We start from the raw sequence: 22,274 nt of genomic DNA on the forward strand, positions 1-22,274 counted from the left end.
GCAGTTATAAAGCTGTTGTCCATTCTCTTCATGGCTTCTGAATTCCATATTTTACTGAATACTACATACTTTTAATAGTCTCTTTATGGGTCATCGCAGCCATGATGCTTTCAAGCCCCATATATGGGGATGAAATTAAAAGCTCAAATTTGCATTGCTCCAAATGTTGCCTCCATTGCTAGCAGGCCCTATACTGAGATATGGCCAAAGCAAATAGACATGACGGAAGTCGCAGCTTCATTGAAAACTGGCATTGTGTGTCTTATCACAGTTTGCCATCGTCACCTCCTTGGTAGCCAGCTGTTGTAAAGGGGGTTTTGCATGTAAATTGATAAGGCAGTGAAGTCATGAAGTTTTAGCAGAGCGGTTTAAAATGTCCATGCAAAACAGGTTTGATACCTGCCTTCTACCTAATACCTTTCCTATTTGCACAAGAGACTGCCTCTATAAAGAGGCTTGTGCTGGTTTCTGCCATTCCCTTTTATAGATACTGTGGGTTTAGGAAGCCACTGTTCTAGTCCCTGTGTTTCTGATATCCTGAAGTACCATTGTATTATTCAGAACATTTCCTCTGTTTGGTGTGTTGAGATTCTTAGCTTTACGCATATAAACACCAACTGCCATTATAGAAGAAAAAGAGGACAAACTCTTGAGTGTTGTTTATATGGGTGTAATTATATCATAGTTTGGATCATATTCACAGACACAGGGCACTCTGAAGTAGCTTGATTGCTGTGGCAGATAACACATAGGTCCACTGTGAGTTCCAGAGAAGAAGTTGGACGGACGCTTATCAGTTCCTCTGGCACCAACAGAAATCCAGTGACCTGGAAAAGACCAATGTGAGACATGAATTGCAAAGCAACCTGATATGTAGCCTACTGTAATCCAAAGCAACCTATACTGTAGCTAAGTCATAAATCAGTATGTGTGCCAATCAAATCCCTGGTGTTAGTGCAGCCAACAACTTTTTCCATTGGAGTAGCAACGGTAGTGTTTTGTTTTGTCTTGTTCTGATACCTCATACAATAGATTTCTTAAAGTGCAGGCTGTAAGTGCTTGCTGGTTTCATGTAATGGTATCACAGCAAATGACATGTGGAGATATGTCCCCAAGATAAACAGTACCACCCTGCTTATCTAGTGACTCTCTAGCTAAGCTAGCCACTCTGTTCTTACTTCAGGTGCAGCAGCCTCACTGAGTTGGAGTCTTGGCCGCATCAAACATCTTCTTCCTGCCCTCCATGCCGGACATGGCCTCCACGTTCTTCCTCCAGTCACTATCCTCCGCTGGCCTTTTCTGGACAAGGAAGAAGGAGAGGAGAAATTATTAATTCAGGGGTAATCGGTCCAGGGTGTGTTCTAGCCTACTACAGTAGGCTATACATGTATAAAGTGGGCTGGTAGAACTATTGGATGGGCAGCATAGCAGAGCAGCTTTAGGCCTATGTGTTTCGGAGATTGACAACAGTGAGGATGAACTTACAGAAGGTTTCAAAGCACAGAGTGTGCTTATAAAGCTTGGAATAGCAGTCCTCGTCAGCCATTTAAAGCTCGGTGTGCATCACTACAGTGACAGTTTTGGACTGGCGAATAGTCTGATTATGACTTTTGTTGGATTACTTGTGAAATTGCATTGTATTCAACTTAGGTTTCACAAAAACTATATGCAAAAATATATTTTCAAATAAAACTTAGTTAGCATGTAGCTGCTTAAACACATCAAAACTCAAAATCCAAAAATCCATGAAACTACACAAATCCAGTTATTGCTCACACAAACGGTTTCATATCTCCCCTGCAAAATATAACACTCCCTCAGATACAGTAGCAAAAATGCTCTGGTTCACCTCTGGGCTGGCTGCCATTACACTCACCACCACTACATGCAAGCTGGGTTTTGTGGGCAAGACACAATGTTTGGGTGGGCAAGGTGCACCCTTGCCCCTGCCTAGAGACTGACCTGGAATGGTCCATGCAATTGTTTTGACATCATTTTGTTTCTGCAAATGTTATACTGTACACACATGATACAGCCATGGCAGCAACAAAGGGGGGATTTTCATTTGTGTGATTGCTTGTTTTATTTTGTTTGGCTGTTGGCAAATAGGCATAAAAAAGATTCTCCAGATAAGCTCAACACCGGTTGGACAGGTCTGTAAAAACAATTGGATCCAATAACTGGCACAAACTTAAACAGAAAGAAAGAAACAGAAAATGAAAGATGGTGGCAAAGAAGCACATCTCCACAACCACAATGCAGTTTTTGTCACAGCGGCCTGACCTTCTTTGCACTCTCCCCACCCTACATTATGCGCCACATAATTGGCTAGCAGCGGCGAAAAACTCTTCAGGAGCGAGTCTCTTTGTGTGCCGCGCCCATGCTGTATTTCGACCCATCTGTCTCCTGGTGTCCAAACAATCTGAGAGTGATGTCATCTGTGTCTCCGAGGAGCGCTAAGCTCTGGGCGATGCTCCGTGGAATCCAGGCCCCAGATTGGGTGGCAGTGAGTGGGACGATTTCAAATGCACTACCAGGGGTATTGTATTACAGGTGTGTTATGAGCTCTGTAGCCTGTCTGAGGAGATTTTACATTGATCTTTTCTGTTGCCGACTGTTCACCCAGAAGGCGTGATTAAAGTGAAGGAATGTACTGTATCAACCGCCACAGACAATAAAGGGGAAACTCGTTATCACATTTAAGACCACGCTCACATACATGTACAGCACCCTGTTCACTGGCTTTACACACTAGGATATTATTCCAAACACACACAGGCAAGGTCACACACACACACACACACACACTCACATACAGTACACACACACACACACACACACACCTCCTTTGTGTCCTCCTTCTTAACGGACTTCAAGTTGGCGCGGAGATCCATGGACACTTTGTGTTTAGATCCGAGCAGGGAGCGCAGAATGGCGTCTGCAGACACCCTCACCCTTCTGAGTGGGGGCCGCTTGAACTTCCCCCTCAGGTCCAGCACCTTGATGCTCAGATCCTTAATCTATACAGTAGTTAGCATTCAGAAGAAAATGAGTCGTCATCAGTGTCTGAACATTATGAATATAAGTCTATATCATAACTAACTAGCTAAGTGCACGGCATAAAGTGGTAATTTGCTTCCATGCTTTTATACAAAACATACAGACAGGTGTAATATTATGACTTTGACTTCCATGCAGTGTCACTGTCAATAGTACAAACACATACATTACTGCAACGTCTTATTAGCTTTGCATATTTATATGAATTCAATAGTGTTTGCGGATAAAATACTGAGATGGCAGGTAAATAAATTACATACTGTGACTGGATGCCTATATTCCCAAACGTTGCTACTGACAGCAAAGACAGGATGATATGAGTTATGGTACCTCACGAGTATGGAGGTTGACTTTAGCCTCAATGTCATAACGTTCTTCATCCACGACAAGAACCTTTGAATGGAGTTCCTCACAGAGTTTCTGAGAAAGCAATGGAAACCAATGACTACTTTGGACCTACTGCTCTTACACCCAAACTAGATAGAGTTTAAAGACTGGGCTTAACCAAACTGGAAGCTTTCAAAAAAGAGTTTGAGTGCAAACTGGAGAAAAATCCACCCAGTATTTACAAATCAATCAATTATCAATGTAACTTAAAAATAAGCTTTTGTTAATGATATTTGCCTTTACACCCTATTGGCAGAGATACTGATGTGTGAATAGTGTGGTGGGGCTATGGTTTGAGCAACTACCTGCAGGTCAGCAAACGATAAGCCGCTGGTTTTAAGAGGGGGAACCCTCTCAGCCAAATAGCTCTGCTTCTCTTCCTCCTTATCCAGGATCTCCTGCTCAAGTTCCTCCTTTGCTTTTGCCACCAGCAAACTCTGCAGAGCACACACACACACACACACACACACACACACACACACACATGACATGCCCATAAAACTGCAGCTATTCTTCTCACACTTTTTACCTTCTCACTGTGTCTTGGTGTGACTGCCCTCTAGTGCCTTTAACTGGTTATGGAAGCATGCATTTGACATACCTTGAGCATCAGCTTCCGAGAAGCTGAGATCTTTGGCTTCCTCTGGAGAAAGGAGAGGTACATTTGTCTCAATAATATTCCATGTATTATTATATTAATATTTAATCTGAATTTCCCTCACGAGATCAAACAAGTATATATTAATTAATTTGTCTCCAAATATGAAAATATGCTAAATTACCTCTTGCCTGTAAAGCAAAAAATAGACAGACACTTAGTCATGTTTGGATAATACCACAGTTCTCAAATTGAAAAGGATAATGTATTTAATATATGCAGCCCTTGTATGAGCCTTTCTACTTACGGTTGCTCTGGCATGTTGAACTGTGTGGATTACTGAAAGATAACAATAAACTGCATCACTGTCGGCACCAAACAGGTGCTGTGCACTCTACATGAGGACAGGCAAATGAGCCCGCATGTGGAAGGTCTATCATCTGTTGTCTTGTCTTGTTCTCTGTCTTTCTCAGAATTGTTTCAATATGTGTACTGAACAGCGCTAGACAAGTAGATGAGAGGTATACGATGATATTAGATATTTATTGCTACCAAACTCATCTTCTGAGAACCATCTTCAGATTGGGGTATGCATTTGAGTCAAGAAATATAAAGTAAAGTAAAGACTGTATAAAAAAGTGTTGTGGGACAGTCTTTTGTTGTGAAATATTCACTTCAGTTAGCCAGAGCTCATCCTCCTCCTCCAATTATTGCTGTATCCCGGAAAGATCAACCCCCCCATGCCCAAAAAAGAAAGCCATCACAACTGACTCAAAGACTTGCAGGAGTTTAAAGGCTTTCCTGAGACTTTGAACAATTCCAGAGAGATTGCCATCACCTGCTTGGTGTCACGGATTATCTCCCACTCTGGAATCCAGAGTGGTCTAACACCAGAAATAGATGCTCAGTCTGTCATGGACAGATACACTGATGAACAATGGAGCTGGCATAAGGTTCGATTCTCGAGCCACAAATGTCAGCATCACTCTCTAGAGATGTGGCTTTGTACAACTCAACCCTCTCCACTGTGGCACTGGTCGTTAACAGCAACTTGTAAAGGGTAGTGTTACAGGGCAACCAAACCCTCTCAAATACATTTCATTCATTCATTACAATAACAATGCTAAACAAAGATTAGTGCAGGACATGCTGTAACTATTGCTAAATAACTTCACATATTCTCCACTCTAAATTAATAGAGCAAACATATCATAACATAAAGGCTAAACTTCAAATTAAATTTCATTAAGCTGCTTTGGTTGTCCTAAAACAAGAACATATACAAATCTTTAAAAAAGAAATAAAAATAAAACAAAAAAAATGTATGGTGTATTTTCCCTGAAAAGTTATCTTGCGGACACAATTCACATTGTGCTCTTGCGAGAACTCTGGATTTCCAGGGTACTGAAAAGTCTCAATCCATCCAAATTACACTAAAAACAACCAGGTAATGAGCAACTCTACAGTGACTCACCAATTTAGCATGCAATCCATCTCCCAAACAGATGGCCTACTGGAGGCAGAGTATTAAAACAACGTAAAAAGATCACATCCTTAGAACAGTCCTACTGTACCTTTCTGTGGAGAGGAATGCTGGTCAGGGGTGTCTTCAGTAGAGCAAAATAGAGGGGAATGACTGTGCCCCAGTATTTAACCATTGACTCCCTTGGTCTTTCTGCTCTGCCAGTGGACAGTATTTTTAGAAAAAAGGCACTCTCTTTTTCAACTCCCTTTCCAACAAACACGGAATCAGACTCACTTCCTCTCACTCACCCATACTCCCTATCCATCTCTCTCTCCTCTCTCTCTCTCTCTCTCTCTCTCTCACACACACACACACACACACACACACACACACACACACACACACACACACACACACACACACACACACACACACACAGGGGGGCAGGAGATAGGGTTGTGGGATTGGAGATAGAGAGAGAGAGGGAGGGGGACTTTTTCTGGCACCCCAAAATCCCTTGAGGGATAAGTTCAGGACAGTTGAACTGGTCATAGTGAAAGATATATCACACTGTTTTCTTCTGTCTGAGTGGCAGGGACTTGATCAATCGTGCCCGAAATGCGGTCAAGGTGTGAGTTTATCATGATATTTACAACGGCATCGAACGCGATTCAGCCAATCACAATCAAGGACCGGAACTATCCGTTTTAGAAAATCACATAACAGATAAAAAGCCAATTGTAGTAAATGCAGACAATTTCATTGTGATTTTACAACAATTTGGCCGTAAAATTACAGTCAATATGTACAGGGAAAGCCCTCATTTTATGGCAATTCCTTGTATGATATTTACATCTGCCAAGGAGGAACCACCGCCACCACCCCAATCCTCCAACTGTATTAATTAGATTATGTGGAAGGATTGTGAATGGGATGACCTCACAGATGAGTGGAATAGCTCAGGTCTCTCAGCTCCTCATAAACAGACAGCCATCAGCTGCTCAGAGCAGGAGGGAGCAGTGCCTCATTAACATGAGTGCATGTGAGCTTAGCATGCTTAGCATAGTTACGCTATGAGTTGTTATAAGATGAGAGGCCTTTGAGATTTTTTTTTCACCGCTTTTGACCAGGGCAGATATGGCAGCGTGATTAAACTGAAATGATGACAGATACCGACCACCCGGTGGACATCATCTTCATGTTCAATTGCATGTGATGGTTATCAGTGTACATGAACAACGCAAACAAGAGGAAGACCAGGAGGCTCATTCAATTATGTTAGTTAAAAAAAAGACAATAGAAACTTCTTTTTTAGAAAAAAAGAAAAAAGAACATAGCCGAAATGCAAGAATAGGCAAAGACAATTTGTAAGTGATGACTAGGTGCCTATTTGCATGGAGTTTTAATTAAAACTTCTACTGTTGTGCAACCTTTGTGGTAAGTCAAATAAGTAAAACTGAACAATGAATTGTGGCTAGTTTGAAAGATTAACTGTGGCACTCATATGCGTTCATGCATGTAGTTCTGTTTGGCTGCATGAATCTACAGACAGCACCTGTTCAGACATAACACAGCTCAACGCTCTTGAGCTTTGCCAAAAACTCTCTCAGATGCACCCAACTATCTGTCAGCTCCCCTTGTTGTCTTGGAGGCTTTTATATAGCTCTGTTTGTGCTCCCGACTTGACTGTCCAATGGCTTAACAAATCATTTTCTGCAGCTTTATGTATTCATCTGGGAAGAGTGGGATGATAGGGAAGAATGTACGGTCATTTTAAACCGAGTTGAACAAAAGGATCTCCTGAGAACCTCGGGATTCAGGAAAAGGTCAGTGTGAATTCACAGGGGCAAGGGAGTCCTCTCCGTGTTTATCAACTGGAGGTGATGGCAGCTAGGCATTAACAACGGCACAGCTCTCAAAAAGCACCCCAGCTATTCATTTATTTCTCATGTTAAAAGGTGGTTGGTATGACTGATGCCAAAATATGCCAGTCCTTTGGCACAATGCATTGGCCATGTTTACACATTCACATATACTCAGGTCCTGCCAGAGATGCTACCAGAAGGTATGAACAGCTCTCTTAGAGTTGTAACCTTATCAAATGGGATAACAATCTCACCGCATATTTTTAGCATTTTGCAAACAAGGATGATGGTGAACCAACAGATGGTGTTGATAGGGGTATAATTTATCCTTTCCAAATTCCATAAGAGAGCCAGTCATTGTTGATGTTGAAGCGAGCAATTGTATTAGTGGTCTCTTTGTCTCCTCTAATGAATGAAATATGCATCTGATATCTGATCTCGATATAAAATTGAATACATATTGTTTTCACAATATGTGACTTGAATGATCTATGACAATGTTTGATAAAAAAAATATTTTGAAAAATGAGAATAGGTTTAATCAGTCCATACCTGTGATGGATTAGCGACATAAAATGGGCAAGCGAAATATATCCTGTATGGCTGTTTTCTCTTTTCATTTTGGCTTAGTAGCAGCATACAGATTGAGATCACCAGATACCTATACCTCATCAGAGAATAATATCACAGAGAGCTTCCAGGAAATTAACAACAAAAAAACTTTCCCTGCACTTCTGATAGACATCAGACTCTGGAGGACCTTCAAAGACCATGTCAGTGCCCCTGGCCTGACACGGACACAGGCTAAATCCCATTGTTATTCCCCTGCTCCCAGAAAAGACAATCAGCACTGCAGAATCACACAGGATTAGAGGTGCATATTTGTCTCAGCACGGTCTACTCTGGGAGGGGACAAAGCACTATAATGAATGGTCCTCCACTCTGAAACCTGAATCCACGTGTTGCACCACTTTGGATTGGAGTGGATTGGATAAATATGTGCTTCCTGATACCCAACAATACTTGTAATAATAGAACTAGATTAAGAGTGATACATGTTTGCAAATGTGATGAGCAGAGCTGTTATGGGACCGCACAATTACTTTTTTTAATTTGACAGTTGAGAATTTGATACAACTATACTGCAGATAATATAGGCCTACTTGTAACTACAGTAGGTTACAAGTAGGCCTATATTATCTGCAGTATAGTTGTATATATATAGTCTATATTATCTGCAGTATAGTTGTATAGTAAAAATAGTATTTTGCTGCCACTTTAGGCTCGAGTGGCCCCTTCCTTTTCACTGCATGATTAGTCATCTTTGGTGAAGCACCGGATGGTTACAGTAATCAGAGGCGCATTGGAATTCCCATATTTTACAGAAATACAGAAATATTTTGTTTCCTCAAGTCATAGTCACAGGCCTGAATGGATGTGAATACTGATGACGGCAAACATTTTCTTCCTCCTTATTAAAGTTAAAATAAGTGACAGAATTAATATAAATCTGATGCTTCTTTCTATTGGAATCCTTTGTCAGAAATTATTTCACTTGTTTGACCTATGATCCCTAGCCTAGCGCTTTAACACACAGCCTTTCAGTCAGAGCAAGTTTGCCCTCCTCTGGATACCTCCTGTATTGTTTTGACTGTGCAGCTCATTTGGTCTGAGGGATCAACATCGTTTTGATATCACAAAAGATATCCAAATGTTCACTTGTGCCAAAGCTGTTTTAGATGTTTGTACGGTAATCAACATCCTGATATCATAAAGCTGAGCACCACGGTTTCCTTTGGTACAATTTAACTACACTTTGAGTGAACTTGATTACACGCCTCACCAAAAACTATTTTGCAGTGAACATAAAATAAAGTTAATAAAGTTAAGTTAAGTTTATCTGTATAATATGAGTATTTAGTAGATTTTTTTTTTATCCAAAGAGCCATAAAGATAAATTCACACACACACACACACACACACACACACACACACACACACACACACACACACACACACACACACACACACACACACACACACACACACACATGTATATACTGTATATAAATTCATATAGATATGATTTAGAACCACATACAGCTAACATAGTGAATGAAAAGTAAGAGTTCCCCCTGGATGGCTATGAAAACACCACAAGGAAGATATTGTAGATGGGGAATGCTGTTGACATTCTCACAGTCTCACAGTTAGCAGAGACTTTATAGCGCCTTTGCTCAGCTTGACACCTTGCTGTCAGTAGCGGGAAGCAGCCCCTGGAATGTGTTTTTTGTTGGACAGCTCTTCGACTTACCAGAGCCCACCAGTCAGCTGCATCACAAACACCCCAAAAGTGGAAATATAAATGCAGGTATTTCTGTTCAATTAGGCCTACAATATACTGTAATTGAATAATTTAAATATCAAATAATAATGTGTCAGTGTGTCTAGTATAAACGTTAATGATATTTCTTGGGGGGAGGGGTTGAGGGATGATTTACTGTAAAGTCACAACTGTTAAGGCTGAGAGAGCAAGTACTGTATATTCCATGTGTTTTCTGTCTGAAGTCTGCACCGCCCATTGTCTGCAGGCAGAGTGGTCAGCTGTTGTGTCCCACCTCCATGGTCTACATGTGTGTTCGCTGTAACATTAATAGACAGCTGTAACTTCTCCCATGACGTCGCTGGTTAAGAGATGAGGCTATCCAGACTGTCTCTGAACAGAGAGTCTGGAGAGAGAGAGAGAGAGAGAGAGAGAGAGGACTAAAGTGGTGTACTTACATTCTGCATTGTCTTTGGAAAGAAGTGCTATGTGTACTGTATGTCAAAGTGTGAGAGAAGGGATTTTTTTAAAATATGAATATGGTCTCCCTTAAATAGTTGAAGGGCAATCTGTGAAATCACATTCTCTCTCAGTTCTATTTCTGTTTTATAACTCTAACTCCGATTTGCAGCCAGACTGCATTTGGCTCTTGTGAACCCCGAAACAACATTCCATTTAACTCATGCCAAATTTTCAGTGCCTTTGATTACTTACATATTTCCTGGTTTACCTCAACAACATTTAAATGTAGGAAAAAAATACCATAACGGGTATAATAATCACCTGCTATGACTGTCAGTTGATAAAAACAAAACCTGATCTCAATGACTGCAGCCCGTGAATCTAACACATGCAGATGTAGGCTAGACACATCTGAACACCTCTGTCTTCAAACAGCCCTGGAAATGTCAAAAAAGATTCTGGCCAACTGAAGCTTTGGGATGAGAAACTTGTGTAGCTCTGCCAAGCAGCTGAGTCACATTATGACCATACTTTGTTTACTGTGCCATAACTGGGCTTCCACAGTTCCTTCACATTTGGGACTTTCCAGGGAACACAATCAATTCATTATGCCGCTGCTTGGCACAGCTTCTGGGCCGTGAACCTAAAGGAGAGAGTGCCACCTCGCATGCCCTCTGCGAGACCGAGAGCAGAAGATACAACAGACTGCATTAGGCTGCATTCACACAAGTGCTTGGAAAATAAACTGCGGCCTGTTTTTTTTTGCAATTTAAAGTATGAATAAGGCCAAACATCCCACTCCCAGGGGAAAATATGAAGGGGCTCGTTCACAACTCATCTTTTGGAGGGACACAAATCTATCCAAATACCCTGTATCACTAAATATAATATAATTACACAATTTTATTGAATGGTGGCATTTTGCTAGCCTGGTTAAAACCAGAGTACCTCATTTTGTGAATAGAGCCTGGGGACTCAAGACTGGGAAACCTTTCCAACATGGTGAGTGACGGGTGTAGCGTTAACTCTAAAATCATTGGTCCAGCCAGGCAAATCACATTGATCAGGGCTTGTAACATTACTTTCTACTTCGACCTAAACGTTACAAACTGACAATAAACAGCATTGACAGTCAGAAGGAGGACATGTATACCATCTTAGTAACAATTAATAATTATATATCATTGAATAATTTACACACTCTTCCGACAGCAATATTTGATGCTTGCAGGTGTCGCTACAACGTTTCTCCAAGCCACTTTCAATTTCAAAACTATTTTAAACTATCCTATCCTAAACTAGCGCCATCCCCTCTCGTCGCAGATTGGCCAGTTCTTTTTGGAGTCTGATGAAAATGTCAGTGTTCTGCAACGTGGTAAACATATATGGTTATTATAACATTAAACTGTTCCAGACTAGTATCTCCATGAAAAGAGATCTACAGTAGGTGGGTGTAGCCAGGGTAGCATTTTGCCTCCATAAATTGTGAATTTTTCCATCCTTAGGTTTGAATAAGGGAGTGAACCTGCGGATGTCTCTTAAAAACACACAGGCTTAGCGGGTTATGCTTAGTCATTGGGGATATCGTCAAGACATGCCTCTCAGCTGTATAGGTCAGCCTAGATACACACACAGACAAAACACACTGTCAGTGATCCAAAACCCTCAAAGGACAATGTCACAAAGTACCATACAATAAGAATGTCAGGGAAACTTTATCAGCAAAATAAGAGGGTGTGATTTGGGATATGCCAAGATTTAGCTTAACGGCCAGGATTGACTCACAGCCACTCATATTGCACGGTTCAAGTGAGTCACACAAAAATGAACCGCATGACATGAACACACTGATCAATGTTACTTTTTTGCTTGTATGAATGTATTAGCTCGGACAGCCATAGCACACTGAATACAACACACAAGGAATACTATTTATGCTCATACAGTAATAGCTGGCAGGACATGTTTTTTTTAAGTATTTATGAGACACCACAAAGGAGCATGGAAGATATTTTTGCCAGAATTTCCAACCAAGGACATTTATCACTCGCTATGTGAACCATACACAGCATTTCAGTCCAAACATTTCAGTCCAAGTATAATGAGTCTTCTCTCAGAGTGACTTTGTGGTTCTTTGACAATATTCAGAGGCAAACTCATAACTCCTGAAAATGTACGTTCAAAACATAAAAGCAGCATCAGCGTTTCAACAGCATGAGTACATGAACCAGAGTACATACTTTCATTACACAGAGGCATATCGCAACCCAAAATTCATTGTTTACTTCAATAACAATATTCTTAATCAAAATGTGTACTATTTCAACGGAAGACATGTGCAATTGTCCTATCCATATAAAGCTTGTCTTGAAATAATATAAATGCACTTCAGGGTAAAATAAAGTGACAAACCACTGGCTGTCCACTGTTCATTTCCAAGGAGAGTGTGAAAGGGAGCTTGGCAACCATAATTCATCCATTAGTTTCTTTTTACTGTAAGTAAACTGGACAGAAAATAATAGAATCTGCAGCTTTGATTAGCTGTTTCCGTTGTCCTTCCTCTAACTCCACCTTTGTCTGGATCCCTTCTGCATGTCTGGACCACATCCCAGATCTGTTGTGGGAGAATCCGTGGGTTTGAGTGGTCACACCAATTGAGTCTGGGTCTGTGGGTTTGGAAACACGAAATAGATGTGTTACAGATGTGTAACCTAACTAAGAAGAAATTATGAAAGCAACATCTTACTGTTCTGAGGTACCATGATGATCTGACCCTGTCACAGAACTAACATACAGTAGGCACACACCTCACACACAGTACACACTTTCATTTTTCACTCACATTTTCATTTCATTTAGTTGTGGTATACCAGGGAATACTGTCTAAGTGCATAAACACTACCCATCTACATAGCAGCTATTCAAATAAACAAGATTTAGTGCATATCCTTGCAAGCAACCCAGATCAATACAGCGCCTCCAGCTGGATAAACCACGTATATATTACATTGCAAACGAAGGACTATCCGAGGTAGCATACCTATCTTTTGGATAACTTCCATCCCTATTCGGAGCTAATGAAATCCTCCTCGCTACTGCTCTGGTGTGACAGATACCGGTTCCTCCCCGTTTGAACAGCGACGCGGTTTTTGAAGCGCACCAAAGCCAGGGCTATCTCAGCGTTCCAGGCGGTACCTTCTTGCTCACACCTGAAATCGATCTCCTTGCCTCCAGACATCACGATGGTGAAGTACACAAGATCGCGTTTGTGTTCCACGCAGTCCACCGTTTCCATATCTTCAAAGAGTATTTTTTTCTCCTTCAATCCCGGTCCAGCGCTCCTGTCCTTGCGCTTGTAGTCAAATAAGTGCAGTCCGTCTTCAGTCATGAGACAACACTTTTTCTTCCAAAGCTGAAGCAGTCCGTTGCTCCTTTTCTCCAGGTATCCTTCCTTCATCACTTTGCTTGAGTTCATTTTATCAGACATGAAAAGCGTAAAATATGGCACTTACATTCCAACGATGGTATGAGCCTGAAATACCTATAAATGCTGAGGTAGGCTATAGAGTTATTCAGAGGTCACGAAATAATATGTACGTCTAATAAGCATTTTTATCAAATAAACTTTTTTCAACATGAACTTCGAATTAACTTCCATCATGTCGTTCCCCGCACAACGTGTTCTGTAACATTGTAAACAAATATGGTTATTATAATAACTTAAACTGTAGACAACCTGATCCGTCGGATGTGCTGGACATGTTTCTACTTGTTCAGGCAAGCTCACTTGACTTCTCCTGTTACTGCAGATCCAGCCCCCAGACTGTGATGTCATCTGCACAGTCCAATGTTTATATGGCACTGCGTGGAAAAGGGCGGTGTTGTCTCACAGAGATCCACAATGTACCCATTCACAAAAGTAGGTATGTCTTTGTACTGTAGGTAAGGCTTAATTAAGGCATAGCTTCTTTTTCCATGTGAAACTTTCTCAATTAGAATGGTGTGTGATGAGAAGGGAGACTCACTAGGCCAGGCCTACATAATGAATTTCTGGATGGGCCTTTAATGGGTGATACTGTACACACTAGCCTACATATCATTGTAATTGACCAAAGTGTGGTTGATGTTTAGAATCAGTCTTTATCTTCTATTAGTGTGTTTTTGAACTGCCTAAACTTGGCCTGTTGCCGTATCTCTAACCTTGTAAAATAATGGTGCAGTGGTATGAGTGAATATTTTTCAATAAAAAACTGGAACTGTTGATAGCAATGAATACACACAATGTTGACAAGATAAGTCTAGGAAACATAGAATAACTCACAAGGCAAATATTGATGCAAGAATGTTAGGTTAGTTAACTTGTCACAAAACTGACATAGCTTACAATAAAGCAGTTAAATAGTGTTGATAAAAGTACATTTTCTGTGATCTGTATTAGATCTGTATATAGTTTCTGCCCTCTTTCGTCTACTGTCGGGGTCAGCAACCGGCCAATGTGCTTATATTATAAATGTGCCATGGTACAGTGGAACATGTTTTTATTTGTTTGCTTGAGATTTATGTGGGTATTTCATGAAGTTTTCAGTTACATCAAGAAAAAAAACTAATTGTAGTGTCGTGATAAGATTTTCTTGCCCTGCTGGAGTATTTTTCAGACACCCATTTTTCATTGACTTAAAACAGTGGAGGGTAGCTGTCTTGCATTAAGCGCAGCTCTCTGTTTAATATAAATATTTTTGCTCCATGTTCCCTGGCAGTTGGAATGTGTGTAGGAGGCAGATGTTAATAGGAGATTTGGCCGAAGTCCTGCGGCTCTTTTGCAACTATTATATTCAGTCACATGTGGGAGCCCTCCTCCTCCTCCTCCTCCTCCTCCTCCTTCTCCTTCTCCACTATAACACTTAGTCATAATCAGTGTCTGAATCTGCTGCATACTTTTTATATGGGACATATTTCATATATGAGGCATAGACCAATTTTTTACTTTTAAGTAATACAGTACTTTTAGTGCAGTACAGATCTGCTGGGCAAGGATTTTTTTTTTGTTAAAAGCCTGGTGTTGATTCTTTGACCTACATCAATGATGTGTTACATAATTGCCCCTTCATCCGCTGTGTTCATATCTGGATTCATGCTGCGGTTTCGGAATTTGGAAACTGTGACTGGGATCTAAATGTGTAAATGTCGTCTTTTTATTCAGGTTGTATAAAAATACAATGTAATACGAAATTCTCTTTTAGAAGAAAGATGTTCCCTGTTGAACTTACATCTCTCTTTACATTCCCTGTTGAACTACATCTCTCTTTAAATTTCAAGTAAAGTTCATTGATCTTTCCATTTCGGGTGGAAAATTATTCTGATTCTGATTTAGAAAATGAAGAGCAACAACTCAAGAAAGCATTTTCTTTTACATTTATTTATCAACATTACAAGTCAAAGATGAGCTAACGTGCATGATACTGTATGATTGAGCATGTTGCACAAATAAGAAATAGGAATTCTCTGGATGTCTTCTGATCTGTCGGCCTTCATTGTCAAGGCAGAGAATCTCAAGTGAAAGTCAGAGGTGTTTTACCATGTTATATAAGTCACATATTTAGCATAGTGTGATCATGAGGTCTGATATTTGCATGTGTAGTCATTCGAGTGATATGAATGGAATGTCATCACAAAATATTTGCAAACCATTTTACTTCCTGATTGACAAGGTCAATACAATGCCCTGTATTGACAAGGTCAAAAGGTGTTAGCACACAAGAGCTTTTATGTATTTGTTGACTTCTCAGCATGCAAGATATCTGCCAATTTTGTATGACCTTTTTATCACATTGAATATGTATATTCCCACAATGTAAAATTACAATAGACCTAACTACAGTATATATACATGTGTGTTCTGTATGCCCATGTCTCAATCTATGCTGTGGAATGATGTGAAGTATGCTGTACCTTAGGCATTAGATCCTGTAAGTGCAGTACATGCTATAGTATTGGTCGAGATATTTTATTGAAAAGTGGTGATAGCTGGAATGTAGTCGACGATCGTGGCGTGGTTTTTGCAGCAAATAACCACTGTTAGCAGCCAAATTACACACAAGAAGAGCATCAAAAAAAGAATAAACACTTTCTAAAAACCCTGTAAAAGCCATTGGTCCCATAACAGCAAGGAGAAGAAAATGTCATTGGTAGAAAATGGATTTGAATTTTTAGTGCACTAGAAAGTGACGATGGCTTTGCGTTGGATGTGAAATCCTCGTGGTAAACTTTTCCCCCGGGGATCTACTGAGCATGTGCCAATGCTCCGGCTCCTTGGCCATACCCAAAGCCTTTAGGTCCAAAGTTCTTGGCATAGCATCCTGCATGACAAAACATCTGTTAAGCACTGCAAAAACATGGCGTCATATCTCAGATGATGCCTCCTACAGTTGAGAAATGGGTACAGTTGTGTGGTGGATAGTACCTTTGCAGTAGATTTCTCCATCCTTGTCAGCTAGAGTTGTGGATTCTAGACCTTTGCCACACTTTGCACAGCGGAAACAACTCTTGTGCCAGGCCTGTGGAGGATAGGATGTCACTGTTAGACTGGTTATTACAACCTCAGACTGCCCATGGTCTATTTACGGAGCAGCTCAGTAAACGTTTGTGTTTAGTTTATATTAGGTGCCTAGTCAAACCACACAAAGTAGTGCCAGGATTGTTAGAAACAAAACATGGCACCCTGGATACTTACATTTCCAGCACCAATTACTTTTTCAGCTGCGTAGACAGACTTGCCACATCGGGGACACTTATCCGAGCTCCCAAACTTCTGAGCAAATTTGGATGGATTTGGGTTATTTGTGGGGCGGTGTTCACCTTGCCTGTGGAAGAGGGAGACATAGACATGTATTTAGTTTTAGCCAAAATTATTATTATTATTATTATTACCACCATGGTATTACACTTAGAGCTTACAATATGTTTTCCTTTACAAAGCATACAGGTAATACACAATTGACTATTCTGTTCAGCAGTGACACGTATCTTTCATAGTGGAAATTGGGCAGCGATACAGTATTTTGAGCTAGTAATTATAGTACTGTACATGTCTTACTAGTTAATATGCAAAACTACTAATGATCAAAATCTATTTTTGGACTGAAAAGAGCTCATACTCCTCGTGCTTGATCCCGAGCGACTCTCCTTTGTCCATGCTTAGTGTTCCAGCTCCTCCTCCGTAGCCATAACCTTTTGGCCCATACTTCTTGCCGTAGCAGGACTTGCAGTAGACCTCATTTTCATGTACAGCTACTGTTGTGCTGTCCAGATTCTTCCGACACACCACTGTGTCAAGGAGGAAATTAATATAGAAATGTAGATTGTAGAAATGAATGAAGAAATTCAGTTTAGTTCAACATGTGATTCATTTAGACCAGTTATTTTACATACGATGGCAAACAATCCTTAAAAATGACAAGATAATATAGCAATACATCTACATGATGGATAGGTTTTCAGAGTGAAATAAAATTGCTATCTGCACATGAAAAAAGTGAGTCTTGAGTGATACCATCAAAATCAACACTTGAGATGGCAGTTAGTTTAGCTTTAGATGGTGCTGTATCATACCTTGTTGTTTAGCATAACTAGGGACACAGAGGGAAGTGGGTGTGGTTGGGAGAATTCACAGAATGCATGTCCACCGCATTCCTCAGGGCAGAGTAGACTACTAGCACTTCCTTATAAGGAGGCTGAACTTATCAGATCTCAGAGAGTGCCTGATTACACCAACAGCACACCAAAATATCAACAGAAACACATGTGACCACCGCTTGCCAGGAATCGTCAACCTTGGGTGCACTGCAGATTTTTGGAAAGTAATTGAGAAAATTACTTTTTTCCCCTCCTCTATTCTAATCTGAACACTTTCATTGCTTTCCTGTCAGAGTTAATTCAAGTGGGGGGGGGATGGCAGCAGAGGGGGATTCAGCTCTATTACCCTCACATTAGGGAGCCTGGAATGCACCAACCCCAGGCCTTCTGTCTGGAATGTATTCCTAATCAAACACTCAGACACTCACACACAGGGCAGCCCTGAATAAATGCTATGCAATGTGTGTGTCTGACCACATGGTGGCATTATGTGTCTGCTGTTTCAAGTTGTAACTATAGTATACTGTACATTGCATATCTTTCTCTCTCTCTCTCTCTCTCTCTCTCTCACACACATACACACACACAACACACACACACACACACACACACACACACACACACACACACACACACACACACACACACACACACACACACACACACACACACACACACACACACACACACACACACACACACACACACACACACACACAAACACACATTGTATATACTGTATTTGATTCCACTTTTCAAGTTTCATTTGGAATCAAATCTTCTGAATAATCCAGTAGATTAAAGTAGTTCAGCATTCTATCGTGGGCTTTTACAGGTCCAAGGGTACAGTACAAGACACATCATCTCTTCAAAATAAAAATGTTTCCAATAACTGCTGATATGGAATTGTACTTTGCCTATTGTTTGGCCTTTGTCTTTGTATTGCCTGTTTGAAGGCTTTCTTGATGGTTGTTACCAAACAGAAAATAAACAGTGATCTGCGTAAAATCATATTAGATAATTCTCTACATTAACAACGGCTGTGATGACGGGTGTGTTGTTGTTGGGCTTAGTATGGCATCAGCGCACACAACACACACGCGCACGCACACACACACACACACACACACACACACACACACACACACACACACACACACACACACACACACACACACACACACACACAAATAAACTTTCTAGAATCAATGCTTCCCTTCTGATAAAATGGTCACGATACTTCTTCTCTCTGAGGAACTGGAAGCTTGCTGCTGTCCGTATGTTAGTGAGTTACTTTCATGTGCTGTGGTCTAACTAATAACAAATAGGCTTCAGGTTAAGAACCTTGAGTCATGCTTTCACCTAGATTAAATGACAATTAAATATTTGTATAATGCAGCTCTCATTGACAATGTTGAGGGAAACACCTCCAACCACTTCAGCTAAAGTACGTTCCGTCATTTGATTGACCTGAAAGGCATTTGGTGAATGTTTGCCAACATGTCATTAGGTTGAGCTTTATCAACATGTCTGCTCATAAGTGATTGGTCTGTGCATGTGCCGTTTGGAGTGGACTTACTGCACAGGAAGCAGCTCTTGTGGAAGCTCCTCCCATCACACTGCACTTCCTCTGCAAAGTACACGGTCTTCTGACAGGCACCACACTTGTTTCCTCCCCCAAAAGGCATCCTGCGCAGAGTGACAACAAAAATACTATTTAGGGCTGTGCAAGTGTGTGTGACAACATGTGTGTAAGACTCTGGACAAGCATCATGATAGTAGGAGTGTGTGTTTACATGTGCATTAATACACAAGTTAGAATAACATCTTGTCTTGCATAGTTGATGGGTTCCTGGGCATATAAAGTCCAACCATCAACAGTCTCCAGTCCAACCATCAACATCCCTTCTGTATAGTTTCCTCAGAGTTGAAGCCCACCCTGGTATATGGCCACATTTAGTTGTGGTACAGCTGATGATGTACTGTAGCATCTGCAGTCTTTTTTGTGATGAGAAATACTGTACAGCATTTTTGTCCAGAAAGACAAAGCTGTTTTGTAATTATGGTTAGTCAAATATTCAAGTTAGTAAAGCAATGCCAAATATGTAATATTGCATGATTTTAATAAGAATGGATTGTTGAATGGACACAAAATGATAATGCTGTTTATGTATATCTGCCTGTTATTTCCTTTCATTCATTCATTCATTCATTCAAAAAAAAAAAAAACGCATTGTGTTTAATCATGGACCTCCAATGTTAATTGTTGCTCTTTCTGTACTAATATGGTCAAAAGTTTGTAAACCACTCTCTCTTGCATCACACATCATTACTGTGGAATGCTTGGATTCCCGTCGTTCTTGATACTCCTGCTTTCTGTCAGCAGGATTCTGGGCATTTACCACAGTCACAGTCCAGCCTCAGCCTCTCTTTTCCTGTGGATTACTGCAAATACCAGGCTGCTGGAACGGCCCTGACTCATGACTCAAGCTGGGTTGGTTTTTGGTCTGCGTATTTCCTCAGAAGTGCAACATAAGTAATAAAGACATCTATCCTACCCTGTCATTAGTCATCCCTCGTAATTAATTCAGGATTAGCTTGACTATAGTCAGAGAGTAGTGCAGTAAACTTAAGTACAGTAAATGTTTTTCCCTTCTCATAAATTGAGTTCTTTAACTCCATTCTATATACAGTATATATTGATGATTTGAATTGCACATGATCAGAGAGGGAAACCCTTCACCAGAAAAAGCCTAGAAGAGTATAACTGTCTGAGTTTGCTTTGAGGTTAGAGGGTGCATTCCTGCATGCTTTCGACATGGCCAGACTAAACATTTCTTGTAGTCTTAAGATTTTACATGGTGTCCCATTCCATGATGGTATGGCTCTCAGACAGAGCCACACTATGAGACATGCTAGATAATCGCCTCCCTAGTCCCTACTCATCATTACTCAGACAGTTTATCAACCTTAGTTATAAGTTATACGATATCCCATCCTCATAACAGCACATTGTATGTATTCCTCCTCTCACATTATGGATGCCATCACAACACAGAAATGTTGACTGTATGGCTGAATAACATATGTTCAAGGGAAGTACTGTAGTTTGCAGTGTGGGAGGCATCCTTATCCCAAAGAGAGCAGAGGGTACCACCCTGAACACTACAGAATGCCATTACTCCACATCTGTAAGTTGATCTGGTTACACTGAGCAACATCTTTATTCAACGGGTCGTATAATGTACTAAAAGGCCACATAAATACAGGAAGAGTTGAGTTTGTTATACCATACACAAATCTGTAAGTGTTAAATGGTACACTACAAAATAGGTGAGAACCTTTGCATCTCTGAGATTAAAGCACTCAATGAAAGGTGATATAGGAGCTGAACATCTTTTCTTTACCTGCAAGTTGTCTTTTCTTGGCAGATGAAACAAACTCGGCAGCAGAGCAGAACTCCAGATGAGATTCCTAGTTGTTTGCAGGGGAAAGAATGTAAGTTTTCCTCCTAACGGAACAGTTTGAGAACTGAGCAAGTGGTTTGAGGCTACATGAGCGCTCTGAACCAGAAATGATGGGTGGAGCTCCCAAGTGGAAATGAGTATGTGTACAGGAGAGTGTGGTGTGAGTGCAAGTGGGCGAGAGACAGAAAGAGAGAAAGAGAGAGGGTGGAGAAAGAGAGAGAGGGTGTGGGGAGGAGAGAGAGAGAGGGTGTGGGGAGGAGAGAGAGAGAGGGTGGAGGAAGTCAGCCTGTATACTCTGAGAGCTATTGGCTCTCCACTCACACTAAAGACAAATATGGACATTGCTTGAGGTTAGCCTCCTACTTTGGTCTCTCTTGTTTCCTTTATGAAATCATCAGTCTATGAAAGGGGTGGGTTCATTAAAATTTAAGCAGTTGCAACATTTGTTGAAGTGCTTCCTGTCATGAGAGGAATAATGTCGTAATTGTTTAACCCTTGTAAGGTGTTTATATTTTTGTTACTCAGCCAATGTTCCCACCTCTGTTGGACCCATCACATTTTTAGGCTATTAAATCAATACAGCCATACCAATTTACTGTAGGCCTACAGTATGTAAAAATACTTGTACTTGATGTACTGTGTACCTTTGCTCAATTACCAATTATATAGACATGATATATGGTCCATGGTTCTGTGTGCAGTCATGAAAAATAAGTTATTTTTTCCTTCACAGAAAATGAGCCAATGAGATATAGGCTGGGTGAACCCTGCCTGAACTTCCGGCGAATAAGGATTTCGCACGGCATCTCAGGCTGGAAACCCGCACATCTTTCTCCTCTGTTCCCTGCCAACGATGCAGTAGAAACAAAGCGCAGCCTCCCCATACCAATGTTGAGTCTTAAAAGATTGAGCTTAGTTAGTATGGTGATAGCCAGACTACCAATGAGTCTGAGTTTGAAGAAATAATAAATACCATTATGTTTTCTTTTAACAAACATTGAAAACAGGTCCACAC

At 40.7% G+C, this 22,274-nt stretch overlaps 2 protein-coding genes and 1 long non-coding RNA gene across 4 annotated transcripts; 1 reads left to right on the plus strand and 2 right to left on the minus strand.

Moving 5' to 3' along the window:
* Positions 1-654: 654 nt before the first annotated feature.
* Positions 655-4,111, minus strand: tnni1a (troponin I type 1a (skeletal, slow)). The gene is made up of 6 exons (XM_062541574.1): positions 4,049-4,111; positions 3,753-3,884; positions 3,391-3,480; positions 2,844-3,020; positions 1,179-1,299; positions 655-827 (listed from the first exon to the last, which is right to left on the minus strand). Exons 1-5 carry the CDS (start codon positions 4,109-4,111, stop codon positions 1,195-1,197), a joined length of 567 nt encoding a protein of 188 aa, XP_062397558.1. The 3' UTR covers positions 655-827; positions 1,179-1,194.
* Positions 4,112-13,156: 9,045 nt separating this feature from the next.
* On the plus strand, positions 13,157-20,343 carry LOC134087819 (uncharacterized). 2 transcript variants are annotated; one of them, XR_009939860.1, is made up of 3 exons: positions 13,157-13,602; positions 13,970-14,083; positions 20,179-20,343. It is a non-coding gene; the product is annotated as an uncharacterized LOC134087819 (long non-coding RNA). The 2 variants fall into 2 exon arrangements; XR_009939859.1 differs by having other exon boundaries at positions 13,970-14,079.
* csrp1a (cysteine and glycine-rich protein 1a) lies at positions 15,558-21,403 on the minus strand. The gene is made up of 6 exons (XM_062541575.1): positions 21,200-21,403; positions 19,372-19,481; positions 17,315-17,483; positions 16,891-17,020; positions 16,621-16,714; positions 15,558-16,516 (listed from the first exon to the last, which is right to left on the minus strand). Exons 2-6 carry the CDS (start codon positions 19,478-19,480, stop codon positions 16,440-16,442), a joined length of 579 nt encoding a protein of 192 aa, XP_062397559.1. The 5' UTR covers position 19,481; positions 21,200-21,403; the 3' UTR covers positions 15,558-16,439.
* Between the last annotated feature and the right edge of the window lie 871 nt (positions 21,404-22,274).

The sequence above is a fragment of the Sardina pilchardus genome, chromosome 7, assembly GCF_963854185.1.
Source record: "Sardina pilchardus chromosome 7, fSarPil1.1, whole genome shotgun sequence".
Lineage (NCBI taxonomy): Eukaryota > Metazoa > Chordata > Actinopteri > Clupeiformes > Clupeidae > Sardina > Sardina pilchardus.

Coding starts and splice junctions, on each gene's coding strand:
- tnni1a (XM_062541574.1), bottom strand. CDS start 4,111: ATGTACCTCTCCTTTCTCCAGAGGAAGCCAAAGATCTCAGCTTCTCGG. Junction 3,885..4,048: donor CTCGGAAGCTGATGCTCAAG/GTATGTCAAATG, acceptor TGTGCTCTGCAG/AGTTTGCTGGTGGCAAAAGC. Junction 3,021..3,390: donor TCAACCTCCATACTCGTGAG/GTACCATAACTC, acceptor ACTACTGTATAG/ATTAAGGATCTGAGCATCAA.
- csrp1a (XM_062541575.1), bottom strand. CDS start 19,480: ATGCCTTTTGGGGGAGGAAACAAGTGTGGTGCCTGTCAGAAGACCGTG. Junction 17,484..19,371: donor CAAGAGCTGCTTCCTGTGCA/GTAAGTCCACTC, acceptor TCCTTGACACAG/TGGTGTGTCGGAAGAATCTG. Junction 16,715..16,890: donor AAGTAATTGGTGCTGGAAAT/GTAAGTATCCAG, acceptor TATCCTCCACAG/GCCTGGCACAAGAGTTGTTT.